At 43.8% G+C, this 18,140-nt stretch overlaps 1 protein-coding gene across 6 annotated transcripts in view; it reads right to left on the bottom strand.

Moving 5' to 3' along the window:
* Nucleotides 1-312: 312 nt before the first annotated feature.
* Nucleotides 313-18,140, bottom strand: part of GALNT11 (polypeptide N-acetylgalactosaminyltransferase 11) — a 45,483-nt gene continuing 27,655 nt past the window's right edge. For 4 of the 6 annotated variants that reach the window (XM_040546218.1, XM_040546219.1, XM_040546221.1 and 1 more), the window contains exons 6-12: nucleotides 17,641-17,890; nucleotides 14,946-15,063; nucleotides 13,704-13,856; nucleotides 11,643-11,861; nucleotides 9,002-9,106; nucleotides 1,362-1,499; nucleotides 313-1,101 (exon numbers count right to left, since the gene is read on the bottom strand). In XM_040546218.1, the coding sequence (XP_040402152.1) occupies nucleotides 970-1,101; nucleotides 1,362-1,499; nucleotides 9,002-9,106; nucleotides 11,643-11,861; nucleotides 13,704-13,856; nucleotides 14,946-15,063; nucleotides 17,641-17,890 (1,115 nt within the window). In that variant the 3' untranslated portion in view covers nucleotides 313-969. Of the gene's footprint in view, nucleotides 1,102-1,361; nucleotides 1,500-5,367; nucleotides 6,771-9,001; nucleotides 9,107-11,642; nucleotides 11,862-12,622; nucleotides 12,774-13,703; nucleotides 13,857-14,945; nucleotides 15,064-17,640; nucleotides 17,891-18,140 lie in introns of those variants that run through there. The other 2 variants (XM_040546222.1, XM_040546223.1) reach the window with 2 other exon arrangements.

Genomic DNA, 18,140 nt, shown 5'->3' with positions numbered 1-18,140 from the left:
GCGGTGTGTAAGAAGAGCTTTTCTGCAGCAGCTTCCGCACACGCTGAAGAAGTATCTGGAGCTGAAGCAGGACGGCAAGGAAAGGTAACTAGTGAAATAAAGGAACTTGGGGAAGGAAACAGAGGAGTGGAGAGGAAGAAAAAAAATAAATTACCTGTCAAACCCTTCAAAGGAGAGCAAGAAAGAACCATCTGGGAGAAAAAGGGAGTGAAAACAAGGGAAGACCCCAATTGTGTGAATGTTGGTTTGCATCAGCCTCCTACCTGGTGCCTTCCGGTCTGATGGCTACAAAGAGTACAGCCATGCTGATTAATAAAAAAATGATACTTTATTTTAAATGCAGCTACTGTCATGGGTCATCAAAATAGACTTTGTAATAGTTACTTCTTTTTTTTTAAATATGAGGTGACGAATGACAGCTAAGAATTTAAACTACATGAAATGTCCTAAAACTGTAAATTAAAAGAACTAAATTTAAATACCGCAAATGACAATTTTCAGAAGATAAAAGGGAATAAAAATATTTTCCAGGTAAAGTAAAATAATTTGGCCAGTAAAACCATACTAAAAAAAATGTAAATTAATGAGATACTGCGCATGAAATACTCAAAAATGACTCCTTTCTGTCATTCAAAAGATCCACAAGGCTAAAATCTCACGATTTAAATTACACCACTCTAATAATTTCTCTTACTTAAAAACAGTTCAATAATCCAGGACAGTCCAAGGGACCGCATCGGGTCTGCAGCAGGGCTGCCGCTGTTCCTGCTGCGCCTGACACGGGTCCGGTGACCGCCCGGCCCTCCTCGTGCCCGCAGCGCAGCTCCTCGCAGCAGGACGTTTCTGCGGGGTCCTTGCGATGGCTGTGGTGGGGGTAGCAGCAAAGGGCTCCTCGCAAAGCCCTCCAGAGTGACCTCAGGTGGCTGAAGGGGATCCTGGTCTTGGCTCGACGCTCCGGGGCTGGCTGGCTCAGCTCTCAAAATGCCACTGCTGAGGCAGGGACCCGTCGCAGATGGCCATGGTCACATACCCTTTGTGGCTAAGCGGGTCTACCACCTTCATGCACTGCCCCACGGAGACCTGGTAGAGGCGGTTGTTCTTCTGGAGAAGAGAGGAAGACAGACGGGATTCATTTCCTAAAATTCTGTCCTATGTCGCTGTCACACTGAAGCTGAAACTGATGCTTACGGGGGCTGATGCTGCCTCATCTGTGCGCCAGGCCTAGTGTGGTGCATCTGGCTTGGTAATCTCAGGTATAGTCATAATTAAACCCGACCCTGATGTCCTGTTAGCGGTACCGTCACTTGTCAAGGCATTAATTCCAAGCAACATGCTATAAATATGCCAGCCACGCCGCTTACCCCAAATGTCCACTGCTGGGAGCCACCAGAGCCGTGGCATTTCATGAGACGAGGTGGATCGGACGAGCGCGTTTCCGACACATCCAAGCAAAGGAGATTATTCAAAATCAGCTCGTGGTCTTCGTTGTAAACCCAGACCTGAGAGGAGAAGGAGAAAGACTTTTATCACAGAGTTTATCGCAGTTTTCAGGTGTCAGAGATGCGCCCTGCACTGCTTGCTGCCTTTTTTCCAGCAACCAAAGTGCAGCTGCGGCGCTGCGGCGCCTTCCCAGCCTCCCACAGCATCGCCCCATGCCCAGACACCTACAGGACTCTGCCTTGTCCCCAGGCAGACTGCTTTTCCTAGCCGTGCCCTGCCAAAGCTGAGACCTGGCCTCCCGCTTCACATCCACTTTGTTTTAGCTGAACCAGCACGGAAACGCCTGGATCTGGACCTCAGGAACCTACACAACACCCCAGCAGCTCTGCTGGTGGCGAGAACTGAATTCAGCCCCTCTCCAAGGCTGAGCTGGATAAAGCAAGAATTCATGGATTCGTGTTCCCAAGATCATGCCTGGGTTCCTGAATTTACATGACTGCTTCAGGAGGCTTTCTGTTGTCATGCTGAAAACCACTGCACCTCTAACAGCCAGCAAGGACACGCTGCAGCCATCAGCGTGCCCTCTCCCACGTGTTAAGGTGGCACAAGCAGGTATTCGTACTGCTGGGGTAAAACACCGCCAGGCACCTTTGGTTGCTGCAGTTGGTGCAGGCTGGGCTGCCTGCAGCCTGCTGCAGGGCAAGGCTTGCTGGACATGGCTTAGGGCTGGAGGAGGCAGGACCCTCTGTCTGGTCACGCTGCAGGAGCTGCCGGTCCCCGTTCCTCTCTCAGATCGGTTTGGCAGAGGCCCTGGACTGCCCATAACCAACAGGAGACGCTCATCTCTGTGCCAGAAAGCAAAGGCATGGATGAACTTTGATGGGTCTGCACCTCGAAGCAGCCTAGGTGGGACAGGGGTAGGGGAAAACTGGAACTCTGCAGTGAGGGGACGATAGTGAGACCACCTGGCTGAATACCCAACAGCTCCTACTGTTCTGATCCCGCAGGGAGGCCCCTGCCTCGCACAGCAGCTGGGCAGCATCCTCCAGCCCCGCTGGGTGCTCAGCAGGCGGCAGCACGGCCGGCCAGGTCTCTGTGTGCACAAGGAGCATCGCTGCTCACCACCTCACTCACCCCCATCAGCTCCCCTTCCCCCGACTTCTGTCACTGCCGGTGAGGGAATGGAGCCCCCCGTTACTGCTCCAGAAACACGGACCCACAGGACTAAGCTCTGGTGCTGTAGCACGCGTGCCCTCCTTGCCTTTTCTGTGTCCCCACAAAGTCTGCACAAGTTTCACGCTGTATATAAAACATCTAACTCCAGGCAGCAAAAAATCAAGCGAACAGAAGCAATCCTGATCCCTGCTTGTTGGGTGGTTTGATGGGATCACGCACCCCCTGCTGGGTGGAGCTGTGGTTCAGGACGCTGCCTCGGCTGGACAGCACGATGAAGAAGCACGCAGCTCGTTCATCAACCTGCTGCCTACTGTAACAGAGTGAACGTCTCCCTTGGAGAAATGCAGGTGTTACATTAGCATTTGTCCCAGCCTCAGGAGCTCTGTGCTCTCTAACATACTTTTTCGCTCTAAACCCTGTCCTGAGAAGGAAAGCACATCAAGATTAAAGAGGAGGAGAAAAGGGAGACGGAGCAGGACTCACCAGAACATTATTCCTGCTGAAAGAAGAACCAAGCCCCAGCAGCAGGTGAAGGTGGGGAGAACGGAGACGAGACTGCAGTGACACCGCGTTAATCAGAGGCTGAGTAACGGCAAAGAACTCACAGCAGCAGTGAAATCCTGTGCCATTCAGAGTAATTATGCATTTGGGGTAGAAAACAAATGAAAGAGAAATATAAGTCCCAAATCTGGGACACCTTACGGTTCCAAATTCAGACTGGGATATCGCTGGGACCTTGCAGACTGTTAGACTCAAACACAGGGAAAGCAAAGCCACGCTGTGGGGGTTTTATTATGTAACTGAAGCCTTTGCACAATCCAAAATTTATTAAGTATATATTGCTGCTGACAGGGGCAGGACGATGTTTAGCTCTCGGTGTTACAGGCTGGCACACAGAAGTCCAAGGAATAGATTGGAAAATCTGTCTACAAAGAAAACAATCTGCCCTGCTTTGGTTTTTGTCCGTGATTTGCCTGGCTTCAGGCTCAAGCCCAGCAGCAGAAGGTTGGCCAGTAAGGAACCAGCCCAGGCTTTAGACCTCCGTTGTACGTGATGGCTTGTCTTGTCCTTCCTACTTATTTCCTACCATCAGCTGGGCATTTTTTTTTATTTTTTATTTTTTTTTAAATAACAGACATGATACAGGGTATTTCCATTGGGCATCCGCTTCCTACCACCTGGAAGCACATCAGGGGCAGATTCCCCTTGGTGGACGTGGAAGTGTGCCCGGATCCTGCTGCCGAGGAGAGAAGCGCCGTGAACTGCTGTCCCCAGCGCCACCCTGAGCACTGCACCCGCCTGAGAGCTCTCACCCTTTTCACTGGAGTCAAAGAGAAAGACTGGGATGCAACCGGACTATGAGGGCTTGCTTCTATTTTCAAGCACAAGCAAAGATGCAGGTGTTATGCAGAAACCTCTCTCCACACCACCAGTGATAAAATTTGGGGGTAAATACAATTTAGGAGGAGGAGGAGCGGCCCCTTCCCAGCATTTGCTTTTTTCCTGCCTCTCAACCCAGGCTCCAGGGCAAGATGAGACCCAGGCCTCCCCCTGGACAACTCTAAGGCATCGCGTGGCCCCAGGGCACCAAGGGCATTCCCTCTGGCACCGGGTTCAGCTACGGAGGCAGGAACCAGGGCTTCTGCAGCACAGCTTCACCCCCAGCTCACCAAAACCGTTCACTGGTAACCTGCACTGCTGCAGGTTGGGGCTTGCTGAAGAGGGGGTGCTGCAGCTTTGTGCTCTCTCATGTTAATAATACTTGGACTTAGTAACGGGGGGTTCAGGCTGCCTCCCTTGGTACAGGAGGCACTCTCTTCCTTCATAAACCCCTATACAGCACGGGGAGTTTTGTTTTTTTTTAATATCACTCATAATGAAGAGATACAGGGCCACGTTACTGATCTTTTTTTTTCCTTCAGTAAAAGATGACACTCTTCACTCTGTGATTAATGTAAATAGATAACAGCCAGCTGAACTACTAGAGGAAATTCAAGTGAGGAGAGGCCCCAAATGGTGTCTTAACCTAGGAGGATGACTTATATTACTATCCCTTTTAAGAAATTGAGTTAGCTATTTCAGACTTAAGGTCCCGTGTCAATACAGACAACTGCATCAAAACCCATGACCCCAAGCTAGGACAAATAAACAAACCAAGGAAGCTGCAGTAGGCAGCAGAGGGAAGCTCCCTGTCCCTAAGGAACAAATATTTCAAGGCTGTGTGGAAGCGCCAGCCTGCCCTTTGGCTTTCAGAGCACAGCAAAAGGCAGGGCTGGCCAACTGGCCTAGCTTCACGCGCATACCCTCTTATTTTGTCTGCAAAGTGCATTAGTGCCGGAGGCACGCACTGAGGAGCTGCACTCCACGCAAGGCGGCAGCTACAGCAGGAACAGCCCTTTGCAGGGAAGTCACTGCTGCGAGCCGTGCTGGCAGGAGCAGCTCTCCAGTACTCGAGCAGTTACGAGCTGTTGCTTAGGTTGGCACCACTGCATCATTTAGTCAGAGTTTTTAAGAGACAAAAATTCAGCTTAATAGCACAAAGAAGCCACCTCAGCAGGAGGAAGAGCTGTGCCTACTGATTTCCAGCACTACAGCTGTGTTCATCTACTTCAGCTCTCTTCTTACGTATAACAACGATATAGCACCAACTTGTGAAAGTCACCAGCAGAGCTTGGTGGTCTGTCCAAGAAACCCACTGTCCTCCTGAAGGTTTTCCTGAAGGTTTTTGTTTGTTTGTTTGTTTTAAAAAAAAAAAAAAACTGATGTATGCTTCCTGCTCCATTTTTCAGTGTTGCTGACGTTGTGTGACAGTTTGTTAGAGGGACTGCAGAGCTGTGTTCTTCCATCTGCTGAAAAAGCAGCAGGCAGACTCAGCTTGCACTCCTTCACGCTCACTCTAGACACGCGTTGGAGCAGAAAAACAAACTTACACCCGTGATGCAGAGAATGAGGGAGGAAGATCTTACAGATAAACTTGGAATCTAGTGAGCGCTTCCTTCTACAAACTGCTCAAGAATCAGAGACTGAAGTGTGCATGCTGACATTTGTGAGGTTCTACAAAAGTAGAAGCAGAGCTTTTCTGAATTTTTCTGCCCAAACCTGTTCTCTATCAGAGCCCCGTTACAGAGGCACACGCTCACAGACCTGGCCACTTCCCAGCCTGACTGGCGACAGTCACATTTTTAAAGCTTTTTATGTTGCTAAGTTAGAGAAAGCTGGAATTATTGAAATGAAGCAAATGCACAGAGGAGAATAACCTCTTTCTAAGCAAGAGCAGAAAAAAATACACAGACTGGGAGGAGATTTTCTAGAAAAGGAACTTGGCTTTAAGCATTTGGGCCAGGAAAAGGCAAGCAAGCATCAGATGCATGACAAACCCATGCCAGATCACAGACACTCCTGCTAGTTAGTCTTGTGTTGGCCATTATGCCTCCTTCCAAAACCTTCATTCTTCGATGCTCCTCTTCCAAGTTTATCAGTAACTACTTCTACTTCTTTTCCTTTGGAACAGGCTCCAGTACGAAGCACTTCAGCATCCTTCACATCTACTCACCATCTGATTAACCTTAGACATGATGGTTTTGAGTAGAATCCACACTTGCTTTTTTAAGACTCCTTCAGTCTTTCATAATGAAATGCAGATGTCTGATCTTTCCAAGTCCTTAAATATTTTCTAGTGTCCTTTGACACCCGAGTTCTTATGGCGAGCACTACCTCATGCGTTCTCAGTTCCGCTTACAGAAAGAGGTTGGACACACTGCTGACTTCAAGTAGGAGAGTTTAAGAAGAGTTTACTTTGCAGTCTTGGCACTTCCTCCACACGACCACACCTCAACTACAAATTTTCATTCCACATTAGTCTTCAGCTTGCAAAATCCACATTCAGTATTTCTGCTTCTTGATTTGTTACTTCAGGCTTCTTTGCACTGACCTTTGTTCTGCTAAATCCTCTCACCTCTCCTACCTGTGCTATTTCGAACTACAAAATTATAGACTACCATCTTCCAGTCAAAGGAGCGTGACCAACGAGTCTCAAGAAGGCCCAATTTTGTTTCCCAGCCCTTTGCACGCTCTCCCAGGTAGCGTTCACCTTGCTCCTTCATCTTACTGAGCAGTACCGTGTATTTTTCAAGTATTCACAGAGCAAAAGTAGCCTGGAAAGAGATAAATGGTGACAACTTATTCCTTGGGGAAAAAAATAACTGGCTTCAAAGGAAACCATCATCAAGTGGCATCACATTATTTCCGCAGAAAGCACAGCTAACCTGCGGTACTCACTGCCACGGGATGCCAAGAGCTTACAGGAGATCAAAATGCAATTAAATGCTCATTAAAAAATAATAAAAAGAAAATCAAAGGCTATTGTCCAGTTATTCTTAAGTTTCTGTAAGTGAGCACCCTGGGGACAGGACAGCTGGGTACCTGCCTTTCACCAGGCCCAACACAGGCTTTTGTATTAAGGCTAAAGGCATAGAACAGATGGTTCTAGAGCAAAAAGTAGAGTTGTTGGCCTTTTCTGCTAACATTACTAAAAACGGCAATTAAAAACTTCCAATACTGAAGTTTCTTGCTATCTTTTATAAGCAGGAGTTGTTAAGTGGTCTTTTTCTTTACATTGTTCTTATGTACCTAGAGCAAGAATGGTCAAGAAGATGTGAAAGACAGCAGGCTGACGTACTCTTGGGATTTATTAGGAGAGTAAAACAAGTATAATGGCAGAATACCATAGTGTTGGTTAATATACTTGGTTGAAGATCAAAATATTTGTTAAAGACAGCACATCCCGTTTTTTGTGAGAGCTAATTGCTCTGCTTACCACTAGTAAACTAGGTTCATGAGGAAAGCCAGTGATGAACCATCTGAGCATTAATTTGTCTTTCTCTAAACCAAAAGGCTAACTGAAGTTTTGTCTCCAGGAGAAAAATCAGAAAAAGGCTTTGATAAGGGGGAAAAACACCAGGTTTCCTCCTCCAACCATGTGGCAGTTCACTATTAGAAACAGCACATGGAAGAGAAGGGAAACTAACTGTGGGGACCCATCTGTTCTTACTGTGGACATCATCCACAGGAAAGTCATTTCTGCTTTCTCCTCCACAGGCTGCAAGGCTCCGAAGGCAGCTTAGCACCTTTGGCACCGTGAACGTACAACCACTGGTGCCAGTTGGTCACAGTTACGCAGTCAGTAGAGGCCATACCTTGACCCAAATCTTGATTCCCATTCCACCTCCAATTCATCCAGGTTTCAAACAGGGGCCTGCAACTCGGTCACAGCGATGCTTCATCTGTACTCTAGAGGCTGAGTGCAGGGACGTACTGCTTGGTCCAGTCCTGTGCAAGATGTCCCTGAGACCACGTGTCTACAGCAGACTACACTCACCCCAACACTGGCTAACAACCCTCACACCATCTTCCTCTGCCACGTTCATCTGGTGAGATCACAGGCAGGAGAAGGTCCCGATAGTTGACAGACTACACAACTTTTGCTGGATTGCTATACATCATCCTGCTTCTACTCTTGCAGTTTCCATATCCTGAACACTACTGCCCATTTCATCAAGTACCCGGTTAGTCTAGCACAATCCTCCTTTGATAAAGCTATGCTGCATTGCATCTCTTGCTCCATTTACCTTGTGTCTTTGACTACTTTTCTCTTTAGATGAGATCTAGTTTTCAGACCTGGATGCCATGGGCTTCTAAATCATAAGACTCTCAAGATAGTTCTTAGCTAGATTTAAGTCTTTAAGGCATTAGGTGAGGATCTCTCTACCCTGGAGATTTCTTTTTTTCTGGAGTCCTGAATTTCTGTTGCCTGAACGAACAGAAGTAAAATAGCAGAGGCTTCATGCAGTGATATAAAAACTCTTATTAGATTTTCACATCCCGTCCCAGTTAATGTCCAGATCAGCAATTCACCTGCAGCCAAAGAATTTTCTAAATTCCTTACAATTCCTTCTATTTGGTAATAGCAACAAAATGTTCATTCACCCTAAGCTACAGCCACACCAGCAGCAGACCACTGGTAGCACAGCGCACAAAGAACAGCAGGTCAGGAAAAGGCTGCCTTGAGTCCAGCACAAGGAACTGGCTGAAAGCTTCTAACAATTCTGAACTGTCAGTCAACAGATTACAAACCCGTCAGGAGCCTCTTGAGGACGGTCTTCAGCCACACACAGAGATTCAGCCCATAAAGACAGAAGATTATGATACCCAGCACTCAGTAGGCAGAGTGTTAAGTTCCACAGCCTCCTCTGCCAGCACTGCAGTTTGAACAATGCTCTGGGATCAGCCTGCTGGCTGATGAGATGTTACACCGCGGCATTTTGCCAGCAGGAAGACGCATTAGAAATTTGTAAGATAGCTCTTCAAATAATCAGGAATGTCATACCTGGTTTTGATCGTTGTAGTCGCATTCCCGAACCACTACCAGGCCTCCTTTCTGACTTGGGTGGCCCTGGGCAACCAGGCATTTGTTGGTTTGAAGGTGATACAACTACAAAAGGAAAACAGTTTGATGGGCAGAGTGAACAACAAACATCACACACCAAACAGAACATATGGTAATACTTTGCAAGCACACAATGTGCTCACAGACACACACACAACGTAATAAGAACCCTCCTTCCCTTTTGAAAATACCATTTTGTTTTTCAGATAATTTGAACAAAAAGCCAGCATTAAGTAGTTCCATTTTGCTTTCTAATTATGTTCAAGTTTTCTCTTTATGCTACAAGTGCAATACACACAGCACGGCTCAGCACATGCAGGCCATCCTTTGTCAAGTTTCTTTCCCTTCCTCGCCCTCCCCAAAAGAGAGGTCCCAGGTAATGACAGATCAGGGAAGAAGCAAAGAATTTAAGGACCTCCCAGACGCCCATTCCAGTTCAAGTGTTGGGGAACACGTTTGACAACCCTTGCAAGTGTGGGAGACGGCAGGGTGGCAGATCTGGCGTGCATATTAAAATAATTACCCCTAATCTGCAGCTGGATGGAGAGAGTGAGATATATCTATACGCTGTCCTGAACTTGGGGCCAGGCTGATTAATTAGCTGGTTGCATTTTATTACAGAGACATAGCTGCCTTGGCATTGGTATTGATTCTGCAGATTTTTATAAACCAAAAGACATTTCCAGTAATACAGAGAACGAGCTGCTCCATCACACAACAAAAAAATTAGAGAGCACAAACACCAAATAATACTCTTCTCTAAACACAGTTTCTGGAAATAGCTGTCCCAAGACGCATCAACAACAGCCTCCTCAAGCGCACCAAGTTTTGCCTGTTCCCTACACACATCTGAAACAAATTACACAAAACCTTCTAAGTAACATTTCCTCACACCCCAGGGACTTCGAGGAGAGATCTCATTTTCATCATTCCTCACTCAACAGTAGGCTTTCAAACCACACAGCTATGCGAGTTTTATATGACTTCTTTTTCCCCTGTTTTTATTGGCCATAATGATCAGCGTTTGATAACACTGTTAAGAACTGTCACGATTTGTGATCATTACAGTTCTTCCCAGCTGTCAAACCAGCACTTATCTCTGGCCCAATTAGTTTTTGGGAATAAGCTGGGATTTGGAGTGATTCATCCTGAACCCTGAAGAGTCTGGCAGGCAGCGGTGACATTGGCTGATCGTTCTGTTCCTTGTAGGCATCTGGAACTAGTTTATGCAGTCATCGGAGCCAAAGCTCACGCTCTCACACAATGCTGGGCATAATCCTCGAACCCCAGAGAACCAAGCTCAGGAACTGCATTTTAATGTGTCTCGTCTCCCTCTTCTTAAAGGATACACTAAGTTTGTCCTCCAACTTAAACCACAAAAAATCAGTTAGGAAGATTTCCCCTTACTGTTCTTGGTGCCTCAGTAGCCTCCCCCCAGATCAGCCTTTCCTTAAACTTCTGTCTGAAGGAAAGCAGAAAGCCATTAAATTTCATGGAGAGAAAAAAAAAAAAAGTCTGACTAGGGGAATAACAGAATAACAACATCAGCTCATTGTATCAGTTGTATTCCGGGAAGTTAGCATGTTTGCCCTAATAAATAACTTTACAACTTGGCTGGGATACAATTATAAAAATACTACAGGAGTCGTGGCTTCCCAGGCAGCTGCCTCCAAGCAAAAATAAAAATCTGATGATGTCAATAGGTTGCCCACGAGCTCTGGTCCTCCAGCTTGAATGTGTTTATAGGACCAGCAAATGTCAGTAGCCAGACTGCATTACCTTGCGGAGAGCGATACACTTAATGGTGCCAACTGCTGAGACAGTTGATGGTTAGTACAGCCCTGTCTACGTGCACGTGCATTGGTTCAAAGGTCCTCTCTAAGAGGGCCTTGACAAAGTTGCATCAGGTTGGAAGTTCTCCATTATTTTGGGAAGCACAAAAAGCACTTGTTAGCCAAATCTGGCACTGGAGGGAACAGATACAAATACATGCTGGCTTTGCCTTTGTACAGCTCTGTAAAGGCAGGTGTCAGGGCTAAGGCGTGAATCTTTAACAGGATTTCCTTCATGACTACACAAAAATATACTTCTCCCCTTCTACTTAAAAAAAAAAAAGGAGCAAGACATTTTTGCTCATTATCTAGGAGTTGAGAATAAAAAGGCCATCATCAGGTGCAAATGGTCATCTTTGCAGAAAATTATCTGATAAAAGCAATGAATTCAGAAAGCAATTATATTGTACTCTTATCGTAAACCAACAGAGCATGAATATTTCAGGCCAAATTTCTCTTTATCCAACAGCCACGAAAGTGCACTCTAAAGGCATCAAAACTTCAGAACTCAGAGATGTAAAGTAAGAAACTTCACTGAATAATATCTATTCTGAGGATGACCTAAAATACAGATCAAACTGATTTACCTTCTTCTAAAGACACACATTCAGTTACTTTCAAGACAGTTTGTTACAGAAACTAAAACTCTGTGCTCTACAGAAACAGACCATCTTTCTTGTATTTCAGCAAATCTTTCTGAAAAAGAATCTCTAAACACAGACTTTTGTATTTAAGAAAGTTTATCTTACCCTTCCACGCTGGATTATTTTTGGTCGTTTCTGTGCTCTATTAATAAAAACTGGCTGTGGAGCTTTGGCATTGGGCCCAGATATTTGCATCTCAGGATAGATATTATCTAAATACCACTTAAATGATTTGCAGTTCAATCTTTTTCTCAATTCTACACGGTCAGTAATGTTTCCATAGTTCCTCATCCTTAGCTCAGGTCTCAAAGCAAAATACTGCTCCTGTATTTAAGAGAAAAAGGTTGAGGGAGAAGGGGAGGAGAGTAATTTCAGATTACTGGTTTCCAACTTCTTCCGGCTTACAGAACTCAAAAGTTTCATTTCAGTGAATCTCCTTTATCAATATTACTACCAGAACTAGAAGAAAAATCCCCTCAGAGTCTTTAATTCCAGCTGGATTTACAGGGTTCATAGAAAAGGCATGGCATTTTTACATCAATTCATTTATCAGATTATTTAAAAAATCAGTTTTCAGGGCACTGAGCTGTGGTATTTTGTTGGATTCATCTCTGCTAGACACCTGGAATTTACTGACATTACTGTTGTTCTGACACTTTTCAATTACCTGGTGCCTTTTCTGGAACAGAGATAACAGACTGTATCATCTCAAGACAGATCACACATCTGTCCTTATCAATACCTTTGAGCATTCAGATGCTCTTGATGCATCATTACTTTTTTAAAGAAGGAGGAAACATCAAATACAGTGCAATGTTGGACAACTCTGAGAAAGTTTGGAAATAGACTGGACATTACTATGAGAAATTGGTGTGCTTCAAAAGAGTAGCCCTGCTATTCCAGTTGCCTCTTCTCTGGTTTAAGTTCAAGTTTTAGTATCCTACCTTCTCTGGATTTTTGTTTTTTTTACTTCCATTGTATGCATGAACTGAGATCTATGTCATAACTGTCAAAAGCAAAGTATAAATTTTGCTGCTTGCCTTCCATTATGCAGTTGTATTTATTAAATGCTGATATTTGCTCTTTGCTGCAAAACAGGTCCTCTCAGTCTTATCTTTGTTCTGTTCATAACACAATCACTTCAACAAATAAAAATATCTCCGAGCTTGCCTTCCAACCATAAATCTGTCATAATGACAGTCTCTGGCAACTATCGTGGAATTAGATTAGAAACAGCTGGAAAAGGTCAGAACACAATTCTGTGATAAGAGACTGCTACAATCAGCAGTTTAAGTCCTCTTTGGACAAAGCAGTATTAGCTGGGAACAACAAAGAATCAATTCCAAGCTGCAGACAAAGCCGTCATTAATCACAAAACAACTGTGCCCAGACACCAATAAAAGGGAAAGTGATAGATCAAATCTACCGATGCGTTACAGAGAATGGAGATAAAAATTAATGACTCTTAATAGGTTCCTCAAAGTGATATGGCATCAAGATGAAAGATGGGTTTTGAAATATAAACCTTTAAGGAATATAAATTTAAGAAAGTATGTCTCGTATAGAAATAGTCAGGCCCACAGGAGCTGGCCAGAAAGGAAATTCTACGGTCTCACAACACAAAATGCCCTCAAGAATCAGAGAACTGGGCTTCACAACTAGGCTTCACTTTTAAAAGCATTAGTATGAAGGCCTGAAAACAGAGAAGGAACACGCTTGCCCTTGAATCCAGAAGTCAGTCCTGACTGAACTCGCAGGGCTAGACAGACCAAGACTCAGACTGCTAATTAAAACAAAAACAAAAAACAATAAAGCCTGTCTCATCAACACAGAAACTACCTGAAGGCATACGGCTGCCACATGATATTGATTTGGACACAAAACAATGTGGAGCTTACAAGAAACTCATTCATCATCTTTTATTTCATTTAAAAGACATAAAACTGAATCTCCTGCAGGCAGTGTAAGTAACAGGGAATAAATCTGAACACTCAAAACCAAAACCACAAGCCTACAGAATTTAGGATTCCGTACCAAAATTAACATTAGGAAGTCAGAATACAGAAGCAAGACCTTGTTAGAAATGCCAACAGACCTCACTGTGATACAGTCCTTAGACAAACACGCCAGTTAATAACTATTTCATGTCCTAGAAACATCTCTTACCTTGTATTCATCCATCCACACGTGTGCCAGCCTCAAGGAGTTATGAGCCATGGTGTCCTGGCCCCGTGGTGAGCCATAGGGACGTCTTTTACGGAAAATGTGTCCCACCCTGGAGCAGGGGATGATCAGGAGTCTGCCCCCACACATCCAGATCTGTCCAAACGAAAGCAGAACATAGCTCGTTGTCTGCACACTGACAAGGCTCTCTACTTCCTCCCCTTCAAGAGATACTCAGGTAGGTTTACGTGCAATGATGGAATTAAGTGTCAGCAACATTGGTCTAATGCCATGCTTTCTGACAAGTTACTTTATTAGATCTTCAGGTTGGACAAAGAACACTTTGGTTATATCATCACACCTTCCACTTCAAACATCACGGCTTTCACGAATAGGTCATTAAAGCATAACACATTGCTATTAAAAATCACTGGATTATATGGGCTGGGATTTAACTTTCAGATTGAGATATCGGAATCTATTTGCCTCCATGTGAATTACACGTCCACACTTCCACACCAGATAACATAGATCACTCGATATCATCAAGGGAACAGTTTATAATCAATTCACGTTTAAGTGACTGGATAAGATCAGTCACTTTTTGCTTTCTTCACAACTCTTCCCTAGGGAGACAGGGCTTCCAGACCTCATCAGGCTCTCTGAATATACAATTTATGAAGTGCCTGTTCTTATTTTTGAACTCCAAGCTTGATTTCTCTATTTGACAGATTTATCTAATGTTTTGGGGTATGTAGTTTGCTTTTGTTTGCCTGTTTATTTTCAGGGTTTTTTTGTTGTTGTTTGTTAACTTCAGTTTTTAATCCCCATTTCATATTTCTTGTGGTAGCATCTCACTTTTGGACAGACTCACCAAATCTGCTGATGAATCCATTTCACAAAAGTGAAGAGTTATACACGGCATTGAGCACATACAGTTGTTTTCCATCAGGGGAGTGACAACAAAGAAAACAGACAGCCCAATGAAACATCACTTTCAAGTCTCCTGATAATGTTTTTCTCATTATTTTTCCAGCCAAGCTGAATTCTCTTCAATTTTCCCATTAAAATTTAACTTGAAAATTATTGTAAAAGCTACTTAGTGTGCTAAAGTCATTCTTCCTAGAAATAAAAACACTGGTTTTGGTGCAGAAGTAGCTATTCCAGTGCTAAAGAAAGCATAAAGAGGGAAGAGAAGAAGCAAGACAAAGGTTCGTACTCCAATACACATAAAAGCAAGATTACCCGAAAAGATATTTCCAGATTTTCTCCTCCCCAGATGTCCATGCCACTATCATACTGTCCAAGTTCATTAAAGTACTCACGATCCATGGCAAACAGGCCTCCTGCCATAGTAGGCGACCTAAAATGGAAGTTCAAGTAGTTCACTCTTTTAAACAAAACCTGTGATTTTAGCTGGATCAGCTAAAAAGGTTACATTTAGACCCACAGAAAACAATTTCAACTTGTTTACTTATAATTTCTAAGGGACTTCAGTTCTATAGTCTCACCATACATTTTCAAAAGCAAATCTGTAAGGGGTATTTGTGGTCTTTCACTATTGATGTACCTGTAAACCATATTTCTACGTACAGTAAACAACATTGAAGAAGGATGGGACAGGGAAAGAGGAAAAAAAGTAAACACCCGGGCAAGTTTGGAGTCCATTAAGTTTTCTAAATTGAAAATTAGGAGCTGCCATTAATTAGCTTCTGGTAAAGACAGATCTAATTTCCCCTACAGTCACAAACACGTACACTTAAAATTTTAAGTTCTTCTCCCTCATACAGGCACAAATCACACAGACTGGGCTTGACTGAACGAGAAAAAAAGAGTAGAACCCAGAGAGCATTTTACTTCCCCATATTACATTAGATCAAGAAGTAACAGTTATGTGAAAGAAGGTCTAAATTTAAGTTATACAAGCCAAGAAGGCTGCTAAAAGAAACGGTACCCTATCTCAGACAGAATTCAAGCACCAGGAGCAGCATTGTTTCATCATCAATGCCATGGCCAGCTGATAAGTCCTTGAGAAGTTATTTGAGTTTTTACATTTGCATAGATGTTCTCTTTGGAGTTTCCCAGTTTTTCACCTTGCCTGTGTGTTACTAGAATGGTGGTCTATTTTGTAAAAATCTGTATATGATGCCCCTTCTACAGTCTCTAGATTAAATTGCTCGTCTCACGAAGTTATAATATGAGCATGCCCTAGAAGGGTATAAAATGGAATAAAGACACCAAGTAAATATGTCATATGACAGTGGGAACATATAATGGGCTGAGAACGGGCTTTTTCTCATCCTTGTTAATATAGGCCTGTGATTAAACTAATCCTAAATCTGGATTTTCTTGCTTGTTCCCACACAACGTTCTACTACAGTTTCTGTTACTTTAAAGCCTGGGTTGAAAGGTTCCTCTCACTTTTTCCAGCCCTGACACCAAAGTTTTTCATTACAAACGTCCCTAGATCATAAAATGTAAGACTTTCCATTTGATAGAAAGCCATCCTTAAAGGTTAAATAGCAGTCTAGCTTCTCTTTCAAAGCAGGCAGAGACCTCGAAGTAGGAAAAGTCACTTTCATACTCAGAAAATGTGATGAGACTCCCTTCAAGTATAAAGTTCTCTGCCTTTTCCATAGGAATTTTTCCTAAAAGTAGGTTGAAGGAAGGCAACAACAATGTTGAATGTAGCAACAACTGATCTCCAGGCATACCCCCCCGTATTAACTCTGACAACGGTTAGTAACAGAATAAAGATTTTAAGACTTTCTGCGTTGGATCCCCATTCAGATTTCCTCAGCCTGTCCTTTCCCTTTTAACTTCAGTAACCGCCACAGCGACACTTCCCATACAAATCAAACTGTTAAATAACTTAAGGAGTTTCCTGGCTTCTCGAACAGTCTTGTGATGGGTAGACATGGAAATACTGCAAAGCTGTCAGACCACAGCAGAGAACCTCGTGCTGGAGCTGCTTGCATCAGCCTGAAACACTCTTCATTTACAGTCCAAGAAAAGAGAATGAAAGAGACATGATAGCACCCAATTTCTGATTTACTTTGCAAACCTAATACCACATTCCTTCTAAGCAGTCAGTTTGTCTTGAAAAAAAAGCTCTTCCCCTTTATAAACCTGAATTCTGTACCAAAATTGATACCTGCAACTAGAAACAGCACAATCAGCTTCTTCCCACTGCTCTACCAGCAGTAGCTGTTTTCATGAAGGGATTCACACTGGGAAAGCTTCTGTTCTCCTATCTGAGCCCTCTCTCTCTTATTAAAGAAAGGTGTCTACTAAAAGGATTTTATAACAGCTACAAATCCAGTAGGAACCAGATCTTGCCAGTTCTGCACAGGCCAGACAGCTGCCAACGGCTAAAAGGCAAAGGAAGATGCTTTCAACTCCTAGTGTTAAGTCTTACGAGGACTTTTGTTTCAAAACAACTCAAGCGATTCAGACTGCAAAAACAATAAAGACAAGGTTCCAATAGACAATTTCAGACACTTGCCACATTGTGCAAAGAGACAAATAGTGTTTTAAAGATGGCCTTCACATCCATGTGTGTTCATTTACAAAGATTTATGACAGATGCTTGAGAAAAAAAGCACAAGTGAAAGCTATATAGAAAAGTGTTGACATAGAAGACTACCAAATGTTGCATTTTCTCCCATCAGCTACAAAATCACCTTCATATTACCACAAAAATATATTTTCCCAGTCTAGCAATTCTTCAGCATTTCATCACAGGAAGTCCAGAGCCTACCCTAGTGGGATATGCGGGCTATTACTAAGGACAAGATGGTTGTCAAAATCCTGATTATTAAGCCAAACACGAGACTGGGAACAAACATCAACACAGTTTAAAGTTGAAATAATTAGATATAATACAGAACAGTATAAGCTCTGCTACAGGCTGCTGCACACCATGCAGGAGGAACCTTACTTGATCGGAGCAGTAGCTCCCTCGGGTCCTTCCAGTTCTGACGCAGGAACGAGATCCCACTTGAAGTGCAGGCCCCAGTTAAACCCTCCACGCACGACCGGGGAGGAGCTGTAGGTAAGCGTGTCGGCGCTGATTATGTCAATCACGGGGCACACCACAGTCCTGCGGTCTTCACTGATCGGAGTCAGCAACGGCTGCAGCCACATCTTGTTCACCTCACAGTGGCTGTCCAGAAATACCAGCACCTTTCCTGCAGAGACCCAAGCACACAAAATACAAAGATTTCATGGTAACACTAAATACACAGGAACACGTGCATAATTTTATCAGCAGCAGAGTATTGGCAGTATCCTTACAACCCTGTGTCAGGGAAGGGGAACACCATCTGCACCCAAAGAGCTTACAAACCAGAGAATCCACAGGGATTAGTTCAATTACAGAAGGTAGATCCTGGCTATTCACATTTGGCTAGGAATGCTCAAGTGGGCAGTTATTTACAT

Source organism: Cygnus olor, chromosome 2 (assembly GCF_009769625.2).
Source record: "Cygnus olor isolate bCygOlo1 chromosome 2, bCygOlo1.pri.v2, whole genome shotgun sequence".
NCBI classification, from domain to species: Eukaryota; Metazoa; Chordata; class Aves; order Anseriformes; family Anatidae; genus Cygnus; species Cygnus olor.
The sequence above is the reverse complement of the archived record's forward strand: the minus strand, read 5'-3'. Positions and strand labels throughout refer to the sequence as shown.